Raw genomic sequence first — 20,313 nt, forward strand, 5'->3', positions numbered from 1 at the left:
AGAAAAAGTTTTGGTCGATGAAAGTTTTGTAGTACAAAATATAAATATATTTATTGGACCAGACGTCGTGGTGAAATCTTATATCAAATATAACAAATATTTAACACACACAAACACAACCAAGACAACAAATCACCAACACACTTCACACAAAGACAACAAATCACCAACACACTTCACACAAAGACAATAAATCACCAACACACCTCATACAAAGACAACAAATCACCAACACACCTCATACAAAGACAACAAATCACCAATACACCTCACACAAAGACAACAAATCACCAACACACCTCATACAAAGACAACAAATCACCAACACACCTCACACAAAGACAACAAATACCTAATACACTTTGAATGCAAAAGACAATTTCTTACAGTATTTACATAGCACAGACCCCGTACATAAAATGGGATCACTGAGCTCACAAGTGAAAACAAGCTTCCCTTAACATCACCAGACCTTATATTAAGGCGAATTTTATTTTTATATTATACAATAGCAAAAATTAATATGGTTTATTTACACGTCCGAGTATACGGCTCTAACAGAATTAATAAGATTTTTTCCTCAACACACACGCATACACACACACAAACACACATACATACACCCACACACACCTTTATATATTGCAAAACAAAAATCAAGTATAGGCTTCTAGTTTTAAAGTAGATTAATTGCCAGTATTTAATTAGTGTGTTCTTCTAATTACCAGCGATTGGTTTTCTTTATTGAATAATTCTAGATTATAATCTCACAGGTTTAGGAACACTATTCCTTGGTACTGAACAAACCGGATGTTTTTTGTCGAGATGAGAAAACTAGGCATAATAATGCCACAGTTGCGTACCTTGGACCTCGTTAGCTATTCGGCACACACATTTGATGAACTTGCATCAGACATTTCTTTATTTGAAACATTGGTCAAAGTGTTTAAAAAAAGTATATCGTAATACGGGAATAAATTAAATTTGTATTAGACCCTGTAAACATTTACCCCTCGTTAATTAATATAATTAATTAAAACATGCAGAATTGACGTTGTCATTGTCAGTTCATTGGTCATACACAACAAGTCTTGAAATATGCATGTGACTCATCAATTCATATTTACAACAAATATTACAGACTAATATATATATATATATATATATATATATATATATATATATATATATATATATATATATATATATATATATATATATATATATGCATATATATATATATATATATATATATATATACATATATATATATATATATATATATATATATATATATATATATATGCATATATATATATATATATATATATATATATATATATATATATATATATATATATATATATATATATATGCATATATATATATGCATATATATATATATATATATATATATATATATATATATATATATATATATATATATATATATATATATATATATATGGTGTAACCGCCAAAACTAAACAAAAACATGCACTGTCAATGTTTATGGATAATATGACTATATAAAACACGAATACTCTCTTATTTCATTTTTTCTTTCCTGTGTTTTTTCTTCCACTTTTGTATCAACCAGTTGATATTAAATGCTTTTTCAATTGATTGTGATCATGAATGGATGATATATATATATATATATATATATATATATATATATATATATATATATATATATATATATATATATTAATACATAAGTGATGTCATTTTTACTATTAGCAGCAGGTAGTGTTGTCATTCGTTACTTTAGCATCAGTTGATGTTGTCGTTTGTTGCTAATAGCAACAGCTGTTGATGTCGGTCGCTCCCGTTAGCAACAGTTGATGATGTTGACAATGTTTAGAATCAATATTTGAATGTCACCCGTGGTAATGACTCTAGTAAATGATGTCTACAGCTGGCAGTGTCCTTGTGTTGATGTCTACAGCTGACGGTCACCCCATCAATTCTGATATCTGAAGCTGCCTGGGTTCTTGTCTCTTACGACTCAGGCCAAGATCACCGACTAGACAGGTCCTGAATGGTGACGCCGGACCTGTAGAGCGCCCGTCTGGCGGCGTCGACCACCGGACCGCTGGTGTACTTGACCGTGTCCAGCTCCAGCTCGGGGAAGACGTCCCAGTACACGCTCAGCGTCTCGTTCTGCCACTCGAACCTGGCGCCTGGAGGGGAGAGAAGCAGCTTGGTCAGTCAGGTCATGGTAGCCTCGTTATGGGGGTCAGGTCAAGGTAGCCTCGAGGTCAAGGTAGCCTAGTTATGGTGGTCGGGTCAAGGTAGCCTCGAGGTCAAGGTAGCCTAGTTATGGGGGTCGGGTCAAGGTAGCCTCGAGGTCAAGGTAGCCTAGTTATGGGGGTTAGATCAAGCTAGCTTCGCTATGGGGGTCAGGCTAAGCTATGAGAGCTAGTTATACATTTTTTGTTCTTTTCTCTTCTTAAAAAGAGTGTTAAGACAGTGTTTTCTTTAAACTGTAGTGACCCAATCTCAGGACCATTTTTTCTTTGTCAAACAAAATTCATGCTTGACTAGCAGACCTAAGTTCCATAACCCACATAGTTATGTGATTGTACGCCGCATTATAATTCAATGAGTAGTTGTTTTTTATGTGCCGCAGAGTTATTTCCCATTAGCTACTTCAACATCAAAGAGAATTTCCCGTGCGACCATTACATTCTTTAGGCGATGATTCTGCATGTATTCAACTAAAATAATTTACGGGTATATTTTTTTGTCATCATTTACAAAACATTAAGTGAGCTTATCTGTGGGTCATTTTTTTCCTCGTATTAAATATTAAAATGTCATTTTAAAAAAATCAGCCCAACTTCATATGAACTGCACCTGAATGGCGTGCTCGAGTTAATTCCCCTGCTGTGAGAGACAAGACAGGCGGCGGCTGTTTGAAAAAGTTGTTTTTTAATGCTATGCGATGACTCGGCTAAGTGATATTATTTATGTATTGAAATGAACGTCGCCAGGGAAATGTATTAACTCCCCTGGGGACAGCTGTAAATGGTGCTTGAATGATTTTAGATGCAGATTGTATCATTAATGTATTGCTGCAGTTCTTCCTTAAAAGCGGCAAAAAAAAAAAAAAAAAAAAAAAAAGAAAAAAATTAAATTTATGACGGATGTCGCTTTACCAAGCATTTCTTCATGTGTTGATAGCTGCCAACGTTTTATAGTTTTAAAATGCATTAATTTCAAATACATTTTTTGTTTAAGATATTATAAAAACTTTACCCTCAGACATCCCCCCCCCTCTCCACCACCACGAAATTTAATTATCTAATTACACTTGAAGTAGTTTGACCATAAATCTATTTAAAGGTGTAAATAAATAACGTATAAAAGCAATAGTCTAAGATGAATGTACGGTGGTTGTTTGCTTCAATTATTTGACTTCTAAGACTTAAAAGAACAATTGAAAGCAGATTGAATGTATGTGAAAAAAATCTGGCTACCTGGTGGGTTATCGTTAAATGAAGCTTTGTAGTCGGGTTGCCAGGTTGGGTGACAATTTTGATTCAGGCATTTCACTTGGAAGTGCCGATCTAAAAATAGAACATCCGGGTTTTCCTCTAATATCTATGAAGAGAAAATTGAAATTTATTTTGTTTTAAAAAAAAAAAAATTGGGACAATGCGATTATTTCGTGAGATAAAAATTTTTGTTTGTCATCTGATGAAGTGTTGTGTGCGTCTGTTTTACTGATGGTGTTTTTTGTTTAATACAGTAATGGTGTTCTGTTTCTACTAATGGTGTTCTGTTTCTACTAATGGTGTTCTGTGTCTACTAATGGTGTTCTGTGTCTACTAATGGTGTTCTGTGTCTACTAATGGTGTTCTGTGTCTACTAATGGTGTTCTGTGTCTACTAATGGTGTTCTGTGTCTACTAATGGTGTTCTGTGTCTACTAATGGTGTTCTGTGTCTACTACAGTATTGGTGTTTTGGGTTTTTGTTATGGTGTTCTGCCTTTGGCTTAAAGTAAAGGTGTTATTTTTATTCCACTGTAATAATAAAACAATACTCTCTGTATCTGCTTCTATAGTGCTGTTTTGTGTGTCTTATTCTGAAACAGTGTTTCAGATTTTAATGTGTGTATGACATGTGTATAGCTTTAGCCCAATAAATGTCTGTCACTCTAGCCGTGTTGCATAGCGCACACATTGGCTTAAACGTAGACTCAATTTAAACTATCAGAGCCAGAACTGCTATGTTGAAATTCAGTGTCCCTGTCATAAATAGAATTGACATTTTGTATTAAGATTTTTCTTTAAAAAAAATATTACCTTATAGGCAAGAAACTGATCGACGAACCAGAACCTCTCCTTGTGTCGCTGAGAGTGCAGGTTCCTTAACTTGAAAAGATATTCCGAGTTTTTCTTGGCCATGATGGTGGTGTGAGAGATGGAGTCAGGCCAGGACCCGTAACTCAGCCAGTCAGGGGAGGCTACTGCATCGTATCTGTGAAATGTCAAATTCTTGGTTTAACAGCTGATTTTATATAACTAAATCGTGTTTTTTTTTAAAAGCAATATTTATAGTTTAAAATGAATGCCATTTTTAAAGATAATTTAATTCTAAAAGATTTGTTTAATGTGTGTTTAAATGTGTGGAGTGAGGTGGGCGATTGGCTGAGAGGTTGGGGGAAGGGCTGGGGTGGGGGGTAATAGTACAAGAAAAAAAAAATTGGATTTTGTTAGTTCATCTAAGCCAGGAGTTTAAACATATCCGTACACCATTTCTATTTTCTGTACAAGTGTTCAATGAGAATCATGTATAACATATAAATATGTTGTATACAACATATTTATATGCTTATGCAACATATATGTTGTATTATGTGTTCGATGAGAATCGTGTATAACTCGGGCAAAACTTGGTCCCTTTATGCCGTGTGAAGTTCCTCTCAAGATTTCATGTTTGACACGCTAGACTGCACTAGCGAAGATGTGCCCGTCTATAACGAGGGGGGGGGGGAGGAGGGGGAGGGGGAGTTGCCAATAAAAAAATTCAACAACATATTTTCTGCATGAATCGATATTCACTCAACCATAAACTATTGCAATAGGTCATTTTAATTTTTTGTTTGAAGGCGAATTTACTTAAACCTATAGAGGGGTGAACCTTGACAAATGTGTGTTGGGGGTGGGGGTGCAATGTAGGACAGGGGTAGTCCCTGGTAGGAGGGGGGGGGGGGGGGGAATCATGGGGTGGGGGTGAGAGGTGAATAAGCTTTCTCGTGATGATTTACAGCTGTCGATAAATGGATTCAAGATCTGACAAGATGATTCTTTTGTCTGCCTGTCCCGTCTTGTTAAATTTACTCTATAGAAATGTTCGTCTGTGTGTTGTGTGATCTCTTGTACAACATTCGTGTCGCACTTATAGACATGACACACAAGCTGGGGGTCCATTCGTTCTGCTGGTGGGGACAAAATATTCTGGGTTCAACACAGTCACGCGGACAATGCCAGGGGTCGCAGAGTCGGTGACCTAAGATCCAGAACACGCCAGAAATATGACAGCCGTTGATCGGGGGAACAGGTGGGTAGTGGTGAGTGAGGGTAGACCTCGGGTAGTTCAGTGGCTAGTGCACGCCATATTGTAGGAACTAAACGTGCTATACAGGAAATGACGCAAGTTTGATAAAGCTAGAAATTGGGGCAGGGAATAAAACATGTAATAAAGGCAGGACGGATATGTCACATAATGGACAATGTGCCGGGTGAACAAATAATTATAGCCACGTAACGTGATCTCTATGAACACTGTTTTAGTGATGGCAACGGTTAACTTGATCTCTATGTTTCTTCAAAACAGTCACAAAAATATGACTGTTTCAGCAGGTGATTAGCGTAGTATAAATAGAGTACGCCCGACATCCCGTCCCCCACCCATACTCCGCTGAGGAAACAAAATTGATCTAGAAAATATATTCTTTAATCACTCTGCCCCCCCCCATACCCACCCTGAAATTTCAAGTCGCCCATCTCCCCCCCCCCCCCCCACCCTATACGCACACACACATATAACTTTCTGGGGAAAACCTGCTAATAAAACCCGCGAATCTAGTTTTACTATTGGTCTAATCTCTCAGCTCCTGTGGAGTTTGATTCAACGTTTACTGTTTGATGTTTGATGACAGCAGTTTAAATAAAATACTTAAAAAATTTTTTAAAAAAAACCACGTTTTTCTTGTGGACTAAAAAGTAGAAAATAACTATTTACATACATTTGATGACAAAAAACGTGGGTACGTTCACCATCAAATTTCCCGACCCATCTGCCCGACCCACGTTTTTTGTCATCAAATGTATGTAAATAGTTATTTTCTACTTTTTAGTCCACAAGAAAAACGTGGTTTTTTTTTTAAATTTTTTTAAGTATTTTATTTTCTCCTTTTTAGTCCGTTGCTACACATGAAAAACGTGGTTTTTAAAAAGTTTTTAATATAGTTTATTTTCTACTTTATCTAATCACTTGATTAAGTATGACTTGACTAAGTGTTTTTAATTACACGGACTAAAAAAATCTTGAGCGACCGATACGCTTTAAACAGAGAAAGGGTGTAATTTACGTTGCTGGCGTGGAGATCTACTCACGAATCACGTGATCAAATCTCCCATAAACAAACAAATAAACGCGAAGCTGAGTTAAGGAAAAACGTGTTTATGTGTATTTTAGCATGCCCAGCGTACCAACCGTGTCACCGTTAACAATGTGTTACCGTGTCCGTTCTCCTTTTTAGTCCGTTGCTACACATAAAAAACGTGGTTTTTTTTAAAGTTTTTTTTAAGTATTTTATTTTCTCCTTTTTAGTCCGTTGCTACACATGAAAAACGTGGTTTTTAAAAAAGTGTTTATAAATACACGGACTAAAAATCTTGAGCGACCAGGATTCGAACCTGGGTTGTCGCGGCCACAACGCGAAGTACTAACCACTATACGATCACGGCCAGCGCGCTCACATCGATTCGGGCCGAAGTAACTGTGCCAATAGGCCTCCAGTCTTGTCGGTATCTTTAGAAATCATGTCCTCAATTTTATGGTCCTTGGGGCGTAATTAAATTAAGCTAATTACGGTCACTAATTGCTAGTTTTTATGATTGCATCTGAAATTGTTAGGCGAAAGTAGCATGCATGCCAAATTTCAGGTCTCTAGAGCAATCAGAAGTGGGCTAATTTTCGATGTCAATTTTAACAACAAACATCCAAACAACCAAACAAACGCGAAGCTGAGTTAAGAAAAACGTTTTAAAATACTCACGAGAAATAATCTTCCGGTATCGTATTGGTCCAGATAACCTTGCTGTCACAGTACACACCGCCATACTTCAGCAGTATCGATACCCGCATTATGGCTGAAGTCACAGAGAAACAGTTGTGAAAGTTGTGTCGTTAGAGAAGTCACAGTAGTTAAATGTATGTATGCTTGTCTATTCTTTAAGCCATTATAGGAATATGCTTTTAAAACACACACTATTTTAAGCAAAGGATAGGATTTAGAAACAGTTGTACCGTGAAACAAAACCCACACACATGTATTCTTAGGCTACAGAGACGTGTATAAAAGAAAACAAGAAAGTAAAATAACCAAAACACGGACGTAATTTAAAGTAAGCATAGACCCCTATACAAGAAAACGCATCTATTAAATACTATGCACTGCGAAATATCGATATAAAAGAAAACAAGAAAAGAAAACACAGACGTATAACTTGTATAACAAATTAAAAGACGGACGTATAATAAAACACGGACGTAACAAATCAAAAGACGGACGTAACAAATCAAAAGACGGACGTGTAACACATCAAAAGACGGACGTGTACCAAATCAAAAGACGGACGTGTAACACATCAAAAGACGGACGTGTAACAAATCAAAAGACGGACGTGTAACACATCAAAACACGGACGTGTAACAAATCAAAAGACGGACGTGTAACACATCAAAAGACGGACGTGCAACACATCAAAAGACGGACGTGTAACAAATCAAAAGACGGACGTGTAACAAATCAAAAGACGGACGTGTACCAAATCAAAAGACGGACGTGTAACACATCAAAAGACGGACGTGTAACAAATCAAAAGACGGACGTGTAACACATCAAAACACGGACGTGTAACAAATCAAAAGACGGATGTGTAGTACACCTAATGTGTTGAGTACCTTGTGCCAGCTCCTGTGTCATGGTGGACCTGTCTTGTGACGTCTCCGGGTATTCCCGGTACACGTGTATGACCCTCTGTGTGAGCAGTAGTTTGTTCCACCATAGACCCGTCGGCTGCTTGATGCCGTGTACGTACACCTACAATATCACAGGGAACATGGTTAGTACACCTACATCACAGGGAACATGGTTAGTACACCACCATCACAGGGAGCATTTTTAGTACACCTACATTACAGGGAACATGGTTAGTACATCTGCATTACAGGGAATATGTTTAGTACACCTACATCACATGGAACATGGTTAGTACATCTACATTACAGGGAACATGGTTAGTACACCTACATCACAGGGAACATGGTTAGTACACCTACATCACAGGGAACATGGTTAGTACACATACATCACAGGGAACATGGTTAGTACATCTACATCACAGCGAACATGGTTAGTACACCTACATCACAGGGAACATATGTTTTTTGCTAGATAAGTTAGGGTTAGGGTTAACTATAAATCAGTTATTCCAAGATGTGTTGCTAGTTAGCTAGTGGTTGTGTGTGTGTGTGTGGGAGTGTGGGTGTGAGTATGTGTGTTTGTGTGTGTGTGTTTGTGTTTACCGGAGTTGACCCGGCATTGTGGGGCCGATGAAGATAAACGGCCGGCTTAGAATAAAGCGAGAGCTCTAGACGGCTTTTGAGAGTTAAAGAGGCATGACATTCAAAGAGATTTTACTATACAAAATATAAATTGTAAAGATGTTAGATCAGTGAAGATTACTGGGCTCCTAATCAAACTGTAATCCAATTGAATCTTTATGATCAGGATTAAAACCTTCGTCAAATCTACGTTTTCATCTAGCGATGGATTTGTGGCAAGGATAGATCAGCTAGATCGGCTGGTGTGGCTATTGTGGTAACTCTGGAAGATGTGGTACAACCACACCGCTAACTCTGGGAGATGTGTTACAACCACATAGATAAAATTGGGAGATGTGGTACAACCACACAGCTAACGCTGGGAGATGTGGTACAACCACACAGCTAACGCTGGGAGATGTGGTACAACCACACAGCTAACTCTGGGAGATGTGGTACGACCACACAGCTAACTCTGGGAGATGTGGTACAACCACACAGCTAACTCTGGAAGATGTGGTACAACCACACAGCTAACTCTATGAGATGTGGTATTGCTAGTACTATGGTAATTTAGAGATGTGATCTTTCCTTATAATATATATCAACTGCAAATTAGTCTAGCCAGCTACGTTGTTGTTATATTGTAGTATGTATGTGTTACCTTAGATAAGCCTGCAATGTTTAAAGCACTGAGTACACTGATGTATGTATTACCTTAGATAAGCCTGCGATATTTAAAGCACTGAGGACACTGATGTATGTATTACCTTAGATAAGCCTGCGATATTTAAAGCACTGAGTACACTGATGTATGTCTTACCTTAGATAAGCCTGCGATATTTAAAGCACTGAGTACACTGATGTATGTCTTACCTTAGATAAGCCTGCGATATTTAAAGCACTGAGGACACTGATGTATGTATTACCTTAGATAAGCCTGCGATATTTAAAGCACTGAGTACACTGATGTATGTATTACCTTAGATAAGCCTGCAATATTTAAAGCACTGAGGACACTGATGTATGTATGTGATGTATGTGTGTATTACCTTAGATAAACCGGCGATGTTTAAAGCACTGAGTACACTGATGTATGTGCTGAACTTGAGCTCACAATCCCAACAGATGTAATGTCCGATCTTTGGGATGGAGGTCCGGCTGTTGAATGTGCGCTGTATCGTCTTCATGCCATAGCCCGCCACCCGACACAGTAGGGCAAAGTTCGTGTCCGCATCCCAGATGTCTGCTGGGAAGATCTCCTCCGTGACCTTGACACAGATGAGGTTACCTTCACCTTGGCCAGTGTTGTAGTCGTGGGGTGAACCACAAGGCTCGATGGTGCCTTGAGCCTTGGACCTGCCTGAGGCTAGCACTACGTTGAGGCCGGTCTGACTAGAGGGGCTGATGAAGCCGTTTCTCTTGGCCACGATAATGCCGTCTAGATACTCGGACAAGCTCTTGGGGTAAACCCCGGACACGAACTGCGCTGCCCGCAAGTGGACAGGGAAGTCTACTAGAATGGCGTCTTCCGGTACGTAGATGCCGCCAAAATATTCCAGAATACTCAAGACAAGCATGTATCTCTCCGCGCCTGATTCAGGGCAGGTTGTGGTGTTGATTTTCTTCAAGAGAACGTGATCATTTTCAGTGAGGGTTTTGTTGAACCAGGTGTAGTACTGTTCGTGGTCCGACACGGGCAGGTCCTGGTAGTGGAAGATGATTTTGTCGGGTTTGATGATGAAGTTGGCTCGCTTGATGCTGAGGTAGTGCCGGAACTCGAACCGCTTGACCCCGCACCACAGGACGTGGACGATGGGCGGGGCCAGGTCTGACCTGAGGTCCGGCGGGTTCTCGTCCCCCTCCTCCTCCCCGTTCTCGCTGAGGAACTTGAGCTTGTTGTTGGCGTTGGTGTCCTTGGTGTCCTTGATGTCCAGCAGTTTAAAATCTTTCCTGGAGTCAAGGTTAAGGACTTCGTTGCCGAGGTCAGCGCTGGGCTCGGAGTGTGAGAGGACCGAGGGCTGGTGGTTGTAGGTCAGCATGAAGATAAACACGGCGAACACCAGGGTCCAGGCCAAGATGCGTCTCCGCTGTGACCTTGACCTAGCCTGTGTACCAGCCGAAATAAGCAGTTGGGCGCAACGTCTGGGGAGAAAAATTGTAATTATTAACAATTTTGTTTAATGGTTTTTTTTTCTAAGTCAATCAATGATCACATAACATACTTAGAACGTCACAGAAGTTTTCTGTATATTTTTAGAATACGTTTAAACAATACTGTTCTGTTGTGTAGATTGTAGTTATATAACAATCGATACGGTTCACCAATGTTCAAGTGTAAAAATGTAGAAATCGATATTAAAACGCTGACCACTTGTGTCCAAGTTGACGATAATGTAGCAGTTTGTTTTTTTTTCGAAAAATTAGCTATTTAAATGTGCAGGTTTGTAAATAGCGGTGTCAAATGAAGCGCTAAGTAAGAATAAAACATTTAAATTTTGAAACGTGCGCGTCCTTTATATATATATATATATATATATATATATATATATATATATATATATATATATATATATATATATATATATATATATATATATATATATATATATATATATATATATATATATATATATATATATATATATATATATATATATATATATTATCAGGGGCCCTAGAAAGTTTCAGCCCGGGGCCCCGCTCAAGCTCAATCAGCCCCTGTCCCTACACATGTAGCGCTACATGTATAATCCTGCCATATGTCCCGAGGCCTGCTTCACCCACGCCACCCCCTCATCATGATTTATTTATATCTTTCTAATAGTCAATTAGTGAAGATTGTATTGAACTGTAACAAAGGTTAATTAGAGTCAGTTTCATGTAGCATTGGATCCTACATTAAGATAGTTGTACTAGACACACCTCTACAACTGTTGTGCGACTGAAGCCTGTAAATTTGCTGTAGCTAGTGGGTTTGCTGGTGCAAATTGTTTTTTTTTGTTGCTATTAGGTTTGCTTGACCGATGTCTAGTTTAAACGCAAGCCCACCACACAGGATATAACACAGGGTTAAACTTCTATATTCTACTTGAATATTTAAGATGGAATCTCTAGACCTAAACCGGTGTCACCCATCATAGACACCCCACACATAAGATCCCAGACCTAAATAGGTGTCACCATATCAGAGACACCCCACACATAAGATCCCAGACCTAAATAGGTGTCACCCATCATAGACACCCCACTGATAAGATACCATACATAAACCGGTGTCACCCATCATAGACACCCCACACATAAGATCCTAGACCTAAACCGGTGTCACCCATCATAGACACCCCACACATAAGATCCCAGACCTAAATAGGTGTCACCAATCAGAGACACCCACAGATAAGATCCCAGACCTAAACCGGTGTCACCCATTATAGATACCCGAGAGATAAGATCCCATGTTGACACTTTTGGATTAGCGACCGCGCCATCTACAACTTGCCTCAAATCTACAAAATGAAGAATTAATCCAGTAATGTATAGTTAAATGGTGTCATTAAAATAATCTTCATACAAATTGAGCGAAAGTCTGACGTGACCTGTTACATTTTCTCCGAGTGTACAGATTGCACATCTCGCTGTGTAGAATTCCAAATTTAAAATGAGATTTTTATATAGACGGCGTGTTTAGAACTTTGTATCAAGCTGTTCATATTGTCAGACAGCAAATCGTCCTATGTCAGCAATGTTCAAGTTCTGTTCATATTCTCAGACAGCTGTTAGCCAAAAGGCCTGAATTACGAGCTGTCTGTTGATTGAATGTCTTGAATCAAGGCTTTCACATTTGACAATGTCTTGAATCAAGGCTTTCACATTTGACAAGTGTGTCAAGATTTGACATTACATGGCGCCCTGTTCTCACCCCTTCGCTGATTTGATCCCCCCCCCCCCCCCCTCCACCTCCCACCCCCTAGCCTATTAGATCGAGATAGTGAACGAGAAGGTTCTATTTGAGGTCTGCTTGTAGCGACACGCGATTTTAATTTAGTTTTATTGGTTCAGGGGATTATCGTTAGGTTTATTTCATGTGTTTAAGTATTGTTACAACTGCTAGCTGTTAGCTATATGCTACAGAAGTATTGTTACAACTGCTAGCTGTTAGCTATATGCTACAGAAGTATTGTTACAACTGCTAGCTGTTAGCTATACACTACAGAAGTCTTATTACAACTAGCTGTTAGCTATATTCTACAGAAGTCTTAATACAATTAGCTGTTAGCTATATTCTACTAAAGTCTTATTACAACTAGCTGTTAGCTAAATGCTAGAGACTTGTTGTTCATTTGACATTTAGATTTAAATATCTGTTCATATTGTATAGGCCTACATTACAAGATTACAAGATCGTATACGTAATGAATGAAAAGTACTGAGTAAGAACTAGTTCTAGATTGCAAATACACTTTCAATATCTACGCTACTAATGGGAGATCATCTTCATTAAACTAGAACGGTAGCCTGTGTCTTATCACATGAGGTTTAGAAAGAATAAAAATTGATGTTTATTAAAGTATCATAATTTGATGTTTATTTAAGTATCAAATTGATGTTTGTTAAAGCATCAAAATTGATGTTTGTTAAAGTGTTAAAATTGGATGTTTATTAAAGTATCAAAATTGGATGTTTGTTAAAGTGCACAAACTGATATTTGGTAAAGTGTAAAAATTGATGTTTGGTAATCGAAATCTGCCCTGTCTTGTCAAAATATCACATACTTTGTGGATGATCTATTCATCGAATGCTTGATTAACTGATTGATTTACTGTTTAACTGACTAATAGAACTTTAAAAACGTGAAATTTGTGAGCTCAACGTTTGCTAGACAGATATGTTTTCTACTCAGCATCTTATTTTGTCTGTTGGAATAATTAGCACGTCGACTAGTCAACAATCATGTCACATCTGGTATGACAGGGTCAACAATCATGTCACATCTTGTATGACAACAATCATGTCACATCTTGTATGACAGGGTCAACAATCATGTCACATCTTGTATGACAGGGTCAACAATCATGTCACATCTTGTATGACAACAATCATGTCACATCTTGTATGACAGGGTCAACAATCATGTCACATCTTGTATGACAACAATCATGTCACATCTTGTATGACAACAATCATGTCACATCTTGTATGACAACAATCATGTCAAATCTTGTATGACAGGGTCAATAATCATGTCACATCTTGTATGACAACAATCATGTCACATCTTGTATGACAACAATCATGTCACATCTTGTATGACAACTATCATGTCACATCTGGTATGACAGGGTCAACAATCATGTCACATCTTGTATGACAACAATCATGTCACATCTTGTATGACAACAATCATGTCACATCTGGTATGACAACAATCATGTCACATCTGGCATGACAGGGTCAACAATCATGTCACATCTGGTATGACGGGGTCAACAATCATGTCACATCTTGTATGACGGGGTCAACAATCATGTCACATCTTGTATCACAGGGTCAACAATCATGTCACATCTGGTATGACAGGGTCAACAATCATGTCTCATCTGGTATGACAACAATCATGCCACATCTGGTATGACAGGGTCAACAATCATGTCACATCTTGTATGACAACAATCATGTCACATCTGGTATGACAGGGTCAACAATCATGTCACATCTTGTATCACAGGGTCAACAATCATGTCACATCTTGTATGACAACAATCATGTCACATCTTGTATCACAGGGTCAACAATCATGTCACATCTTGTATCACAGGGTCAACAATCATGTCACATCTTGTATCACAGGGTCAACAATCATGTCACATCTGGTATGACGCGTTCAATAATTATGTCACATCTGGTATGATAGGGTCAACAATCATGTCACATCTTGTATCACAGGATGATAGTTTTGTTACAATCAAAGATCAACGATGGTTTATTGATTGGTTGTCTTGACAATAACGTCAGTATTTGGGTGTGTAAGACTGTCAACATAAAACAAAAACTTTATTTGCTTGGGGGAATTACGGGCACCTTAAATCAAACTCTTTCAAATAGACGATGTCAAGAAATGCGTGTGTCAATAAAAAACGTGAACTAAAAGCAAATAAAGGGAACATTAGCTGTGTGGCGGGTGTGTTCATAATCTCGAATTTTTAGGGGATCAAATCGCGTTAAGCTGTTGGGTCAGATCAACTGTTGATTTGTGGATCAGGTGTTGTACGATTGTTGATTTGTGGATTAACAAGATCAGGTTTATGAAAAATTGTAATTTGATTTTAACGTTTGCGGCCGCCAGTGTGTATAAGACAGTATTTAATGTCAGGACTTGAAGGCCGTAAGTCTAAAGACGGAATGTGTAATAAAAACTTAGCACCGTATGAATCTCGTAAGTCTAAAGACAAGGTGTTAAGTAAAAACACCGCATGAATCTCGTAAGACTAAGGACGAGATGTTAAAAGTAAAAACTTAACACCGCAACTGGCTATTAGAGCCGTTAATTTACAAGGCGTACTGTAAGATAGTTTTTCTTATGGTATGCTTTAAAATATTGGGCTGTTTACTGTAAACCCTTGCTTTACGTTTGACGGTGCAAAGCGATAGGTAAAGCAAAATTGGCTCTCTTTGTTCGGGGACTCAAATGATTAGACAATAACTGGGAAGGTAGATCTAATTATATTTCCTGAGAAGTAGCATTATATGCATTTGTATGAATATGGCTTTTTTTATTAAAACATTAGAAATCGTTGGCAATGAAAAATTAGCACCGGACAAATGTTTTAGTCAAACAAGTTATGTTAGCAGCTGTTATAACCGCGATTGTTCCGCTTACAACCGTCAGACGGAAAAAAGTTTAGAGTGACAAATTTTTATCTGACATTGTTAGGCTTAAGCCTTCACATATTGTGCAGAGAAATTTGATCTAACCGCTTAGTTTGTGCAATCAATTGTACAATTATAAACACAATAGGATTTGTTCATGTTGGTGCTAAGATATGATGAATGGGGCGGAGTCGGGGATTAACCCGCGGCGGTCACCCTGACTCTACAGTCGTGGTGTCGTCTGCTACAGATGGAGGGAGTGGCGGAAATGACATATGATTGCTGCTTCAAAACGTGACATGCGTAAAGGATGTCAGATGTTAACCTAGCTAAGGTTGACATCCGAATGTTTCACTTTTTATAGCTAGGCCATTGTTGGAATGTTTTAGCTTTATAGCTACGTAATGTTAACATTTGTGGGGTTTTATAGCTACAAAATTGTTAATATTTGTGGGGTTTTCAAGTTAAGAAATTAACATTTATGGGGGTTTATAGCTACGAAATTGTTAATATTTGTGGGGTTTTATAGCTACTGAATTTGTAATATTTATGGGTTTTTATAGCTACTAAATTGTTAACAGTTGTGGGGTTTTCAAGCTAAGAAATTGTTAACATTTGTGAAATTTTATCGCACATACTTTATCAACATTCGTAAGGTTTCAAAGATATCGTTTTGAGATGTGTTGGAGTTTTTAAAATGTATGATTGAATTTGAGATTTAAAATGTTTTTAAATACGATAAATTAAATATTTGTTTCTAAAGTATTTAAAATATTATGTTATAGACCTACAACATCAAGTTATAGACCTACAAGATCAAGTTATAGACCTACAACATCAAGTTATAGACCTACAACATCAAGTTATAGACCTACAACATCAAGTTATAGACCTACAACATCAGGCTATAGACCTACAACATCAGGTTATAGACCTACAACATCAGGTTATAGGTCTACAACATCAGGTTATAGACCTACAACATCAGGTTATAGACCTACAACATCAGGTTATAGGTCTACAACATCAGGTTATAGACCTACAACATCAGGTTATAGACCTACAACATCAGGTTATAGACCTACAACATCAAGTTATAGACCTACAACATCAAGTTATAGACCTACAACATCAAGTTATAGACCTACAACATCAGGTTATAGGTCCACAACATCAGGTTATAGACCTACAACATCAAGTTATAGACCTACAACATCAAGTTATAGACCTACAACATCAAGTTATAGACCTACAACATCAAGTTATAGACCTACAACATCAGGTTATAGACCTACAACATCAAGTTATAGACCTACAACATCAAGTTATATATCTAACAGTATTAATTAGATAACTAATTAATTTATGTGGTTTACTGATTAGGTGACTTATTGATTGTGGGCTTATCTTATTGTTTGTTTTACTTATTCATCACGTGACTTATCGATCACGTGACTTATCGATCACGTGGCTTATTGAGACTGTTTTGATGTGTACTCACCCCTTTCGTTTGGAACAGCAAGAACCATAACTCGATGCTGGTACGGGTGAGCGCTGTATGTATCCGGGTTATAGCCCCTTTCCATCAATTGTTTTTTCTCGTCCATGTATATACAACTGACCCTATGACGTCACCTTGGCCAGTCAATGAACGAGTGGTCAGCTTTGGCCAGTCAATGAACGAGTGGTCAGCTTTGGCCAGTCAATGAACGTGTGGTCAGCTTTGGCCAGTCAATGAACGTGTGGTCAGCTTTGGCCAGTCAATGAAATCTGTGATCAGCTATAGTCAGCTAGTAGTATCTGCTCAGCTTCGGCCTCAAGTAATCTCTTTGAATCAGAAAGTTGCCACACTTGGTCCTTTAAGAAAAAAAAACACACACAAACACGGCCTGTTGCGACACGACTAGTATTACGAATGAAATGACTTCCACTATCCTAAAACAAAGTAATGAATCCTATATGCTGTGTAAGACGAGTTGCTGTTGTTTTATCGCGCTAAAAGTGGTAAATGCCGCTTGTGTTTTTCAAGTCGTCAACCCGCCATCTAGTGGCAAACCGTCTGGTAGCAGCAGATCCAGCACGCCGGCCTATATAGACTGGCCTGTGAAAGTATTCCGCTCCAACAAATGCAGACGACGACACGCATCGCTGCGCCTCAATGTGGGGTAAGGGGCGGGGGATTAAAAATATGCATGACGTCACAGGTGTGCTACGTCACGCCGCGTTAAGGGTCTGTTTGCCTGGGCTAATCATAGCGTGTCGCTCCCTAACTAGGGATCGAGCTGGAGTTATGTCCCCTCCACCCCGCCCATCACGATACGAAGGTAAACAAACAATCCCACACATCAGATGAAGCCCTATCCAGTGATAACATTTCTAGAAATATCTGCGCTTTGTATAGCAATTCAGTCGCTCTAGCAGGCCTAGGGGGAAAAAGTATTGGCTAAAAATACGATTTGAGTGGGGTTAGGGACACAATGATAAAATGTTTCTCAGCATAAATTTATTTTTAAGTACCAACAACGATTCGTTCCCAAATAAACAGTGGGTGAGTTCTTAGATTCTAAATTTTAAAAATACAACAATTATTACCATTACGGTTTGTCAATTAATAAGCAGAAAAAAAAGTTTTTGCCACTATCTCCCCCCCCCCCCCTAAATATCTCTATACAGTGGCGTAGCGAGGTCGGGTGTCACCCGGTGCGGCACTTAATGGTGTCACCCCCCCCCCAGAGGCGTAGCGACCCTTCCCGGGGACAAACTTTCAAGTTTTCGATTTGCACCCCCCCCCTCAAACTTTCGATTTGCACCCTCCCCTCAAGTTATTCTCAATCTATTTAGCTATTTTTTGCCATGGTGTCACCCCCCTAAATGGTGTCACCTGGTGCGGTCTGCACCCCCCCCCCTCACTACGCCCCTGTCTCTATAGGAGAATTTGCCAGGCTTTTGCTGTAACTTGATAAATCATCTCTTCTTCACTCGTCCGTTTTGTTAACACGCACACCCCAGGTTATCACGTGATCAGGTGACCAGCGGATTAGGTTTATGGTCAATGTAGAAAAGTAGAGTTAGTTGTATGTGTATAGGATAAAGTAAGCTTTGTATTTATATATATATATATATATATATATATATATATATATATATATATATATATATATATATATATATATATATATAAGCGGGATGGTAGTATGTCAAACATTCCGCCCTTCCGTCATCGCTATAGATTTTGGAACCATAAAAGTAATCACTCCACATGCCCTTTTTACTTGCATTGCAGTGTCTTATTATTTGTAACATAGTAGGGTTTATTTATATAACGACTTAATTTTTTTTTTTATAGTTGCCACCGTTTTTACTCTTTCGCATAACGTAAAGAAAATATTAAATACACGCAAATTGATAAAACATATTAAACGGATCAATGTCAAATATCAATTTTGTTTAGATTCCTAGAAAAAGTGGATATATTTTTATAATAATAATAGGGTCGAAAAAACTAAATAATTAAGTTGTTTTGTAATTTTGCCAAGGGAGGTAATTTTACAAATCAATTCACGCTAATAAAAAAATTTGAATGCAAAATCTCCAAGAGGGTAATATTGTTGGAGTAATATAATTATTAAAATGTAAATGCAATTTCTGTAGACGTGTAAGAGGACATTATTGTTGGAATATTATAATTAGCATGGTTTGATAAAAGGCTATATTTTATTTATTTTATTCACTGAACGTACTGTTTACTAATGATAATTTTTAATGAACTATTCATCAACATTATACACGTGTCATCCCATTATTACGTGCGCAATTGTTTAAGTCATGAAACTCTATTGTGAACTTTTTTTTAATTTAAAGAACTGAAAAAAATGCATGAATTGATAAAGTGCAATATGGTAGGTAAACAAGAATATTTTAAATACTGCCTTTTATTTATTTTCCCACGTTTTCTTTAACTTGCTTTCTCTGTTTGTTTGTTTGTTTTTCCAATCAAATCTTGCGATCGAAATTTCTGGCACTTCCCAGTTAGCTAGCGCGCTGAAATTTTCAGGGAAGCTTTCTTTTGGATATTCAATTGTTATTATTACTAAATTGATCAATGGAAACATTTTATTGAGCATTTTAGACCGCTATATAATCTATATATATAATTCTCCTCTGCGAGCCATTAGAAAAAAAACGAGCGACGCGTAGCTCGCCTCTCTCTTGCCGCGTGCAGTGACGCGAAACGATCCCACGTCGCGACAGGCTTAGGGGCAGATAATTTAGTTTGAACCGACTTTAAACTTACAGGAGGTAACTATTACCACTGGTGGCCAGTTTTGGGGAGACGATATGGTCGAGTGGTTGGGCACACGATTGCCATCCCACTCGACACGGGTTCAAATCTATGTGTTCTAGTCAGTAACCAGCCCTCGTCCTAACCGCTATCAACTAACCTCTGACAATCATTCACTTGCGATTGAGACCGAAGAAGAAAGGGTCTCTCGTTTTTTACGAGTTGTCTTTTTACGAGTTGTCTTCGTTTACCCAAAAAAAAGTGAAAAGATAAAATTGATAGCAAGATTTCAATGCAAACAAACAGACAAAGACTA

At 38.1% G+C, this 20,313-nt stretch overlaps 1 protein-coding gene across 3 annotated transcripts; it reads right to left on the reverse strand.

The window, feature by feature from the left end:
- Positions 1-1,687: 1,687 nt before the first annotated feature.
- On the reverse strand, positions 1,688-17,769 carry LOC131950961 (uncharacterized). 3 transcript variants are annotated; one of them, XM_059313191.1, is made up of 8 exons: positions 17,217-17,769; positions 9,932-10,990; positions 9,722-9,755; positions 8,204-8,342; positions 7,296-7,389; positions 4,315-4,489; positions 3,486-3,609; positions 1,688-2,186 (listed from the first exon to the last, which is right to left on the reverse strand). In XM_059313191.1, the coding sequence occupies exons 2-8, from the start codon at positions 10,885-10,887 to the stop codon at positions 2,023-2,025; spliced, it is 1,686 nt and encodes a 561-aa protein (XP_059169174.1). In that variant the 5' UTR covers positions 10,888-10,990; positions 17,217-17,769; the 3' UTR covers positions 1,688-2,022. The 3 variants fall into 3 exon arrangements, with proteins under 3 accessions (XP_059169174.1, XP_059169172.1, XP_059169173.1); XM_059313189.1 differs by lacking the exon at positions 9,722-9,755 and adding an exon at positions 9,510-9,520 and having other exon boundaries at positions 9,909-10,990; XM_059313190.1 differs by lacking the exon at positions 9,722-9,755 and having other exon boundaries at positions 9,898-10,990.
- Positions 17,770-20,313: the final 2,544 nt, after the last annotated feature.

Source organism: Physella acuta, unplaced genomic scaffold (assembly GCF_028476545.2).
Source record: "Physella acuta isolate Inbredline_101_S28 unplaced genomic scaffold, ASM2847654v3 ptg000792l, whole genome shotgun sequence".
Classification (NCBI taxonomy): domain Eukaryota; kingdom Metazoa; phylum Mollusca; class Gastropoda; family Physidae; genus Physella; species Physella acuta.

Bases quoted from the DNA above. Each gene is read 5' to 3' on its own strand.
- LOC131950961 (XM_059313191.1), bottom strand. From the start codon at position 10,887: ATGCTGACCTACAACCACCAGCCCTCGGTCCTCTCACACTCCGAGCCC. The intron at 7,390-8,203 runs GTACTCAACACA...CTGTGACTTCAG, and splicing joins GACACAGGAGCTGGCACAAG to CCATAATGCGGGTATCGATA. The intron at 3,610-4,314 runs GTAATATTTTTT...TTCTCTTCATAG, and splicing joins ATCAGTTTCTTGCCTATAAG to ATATTAGAGGAAAACCCGGA.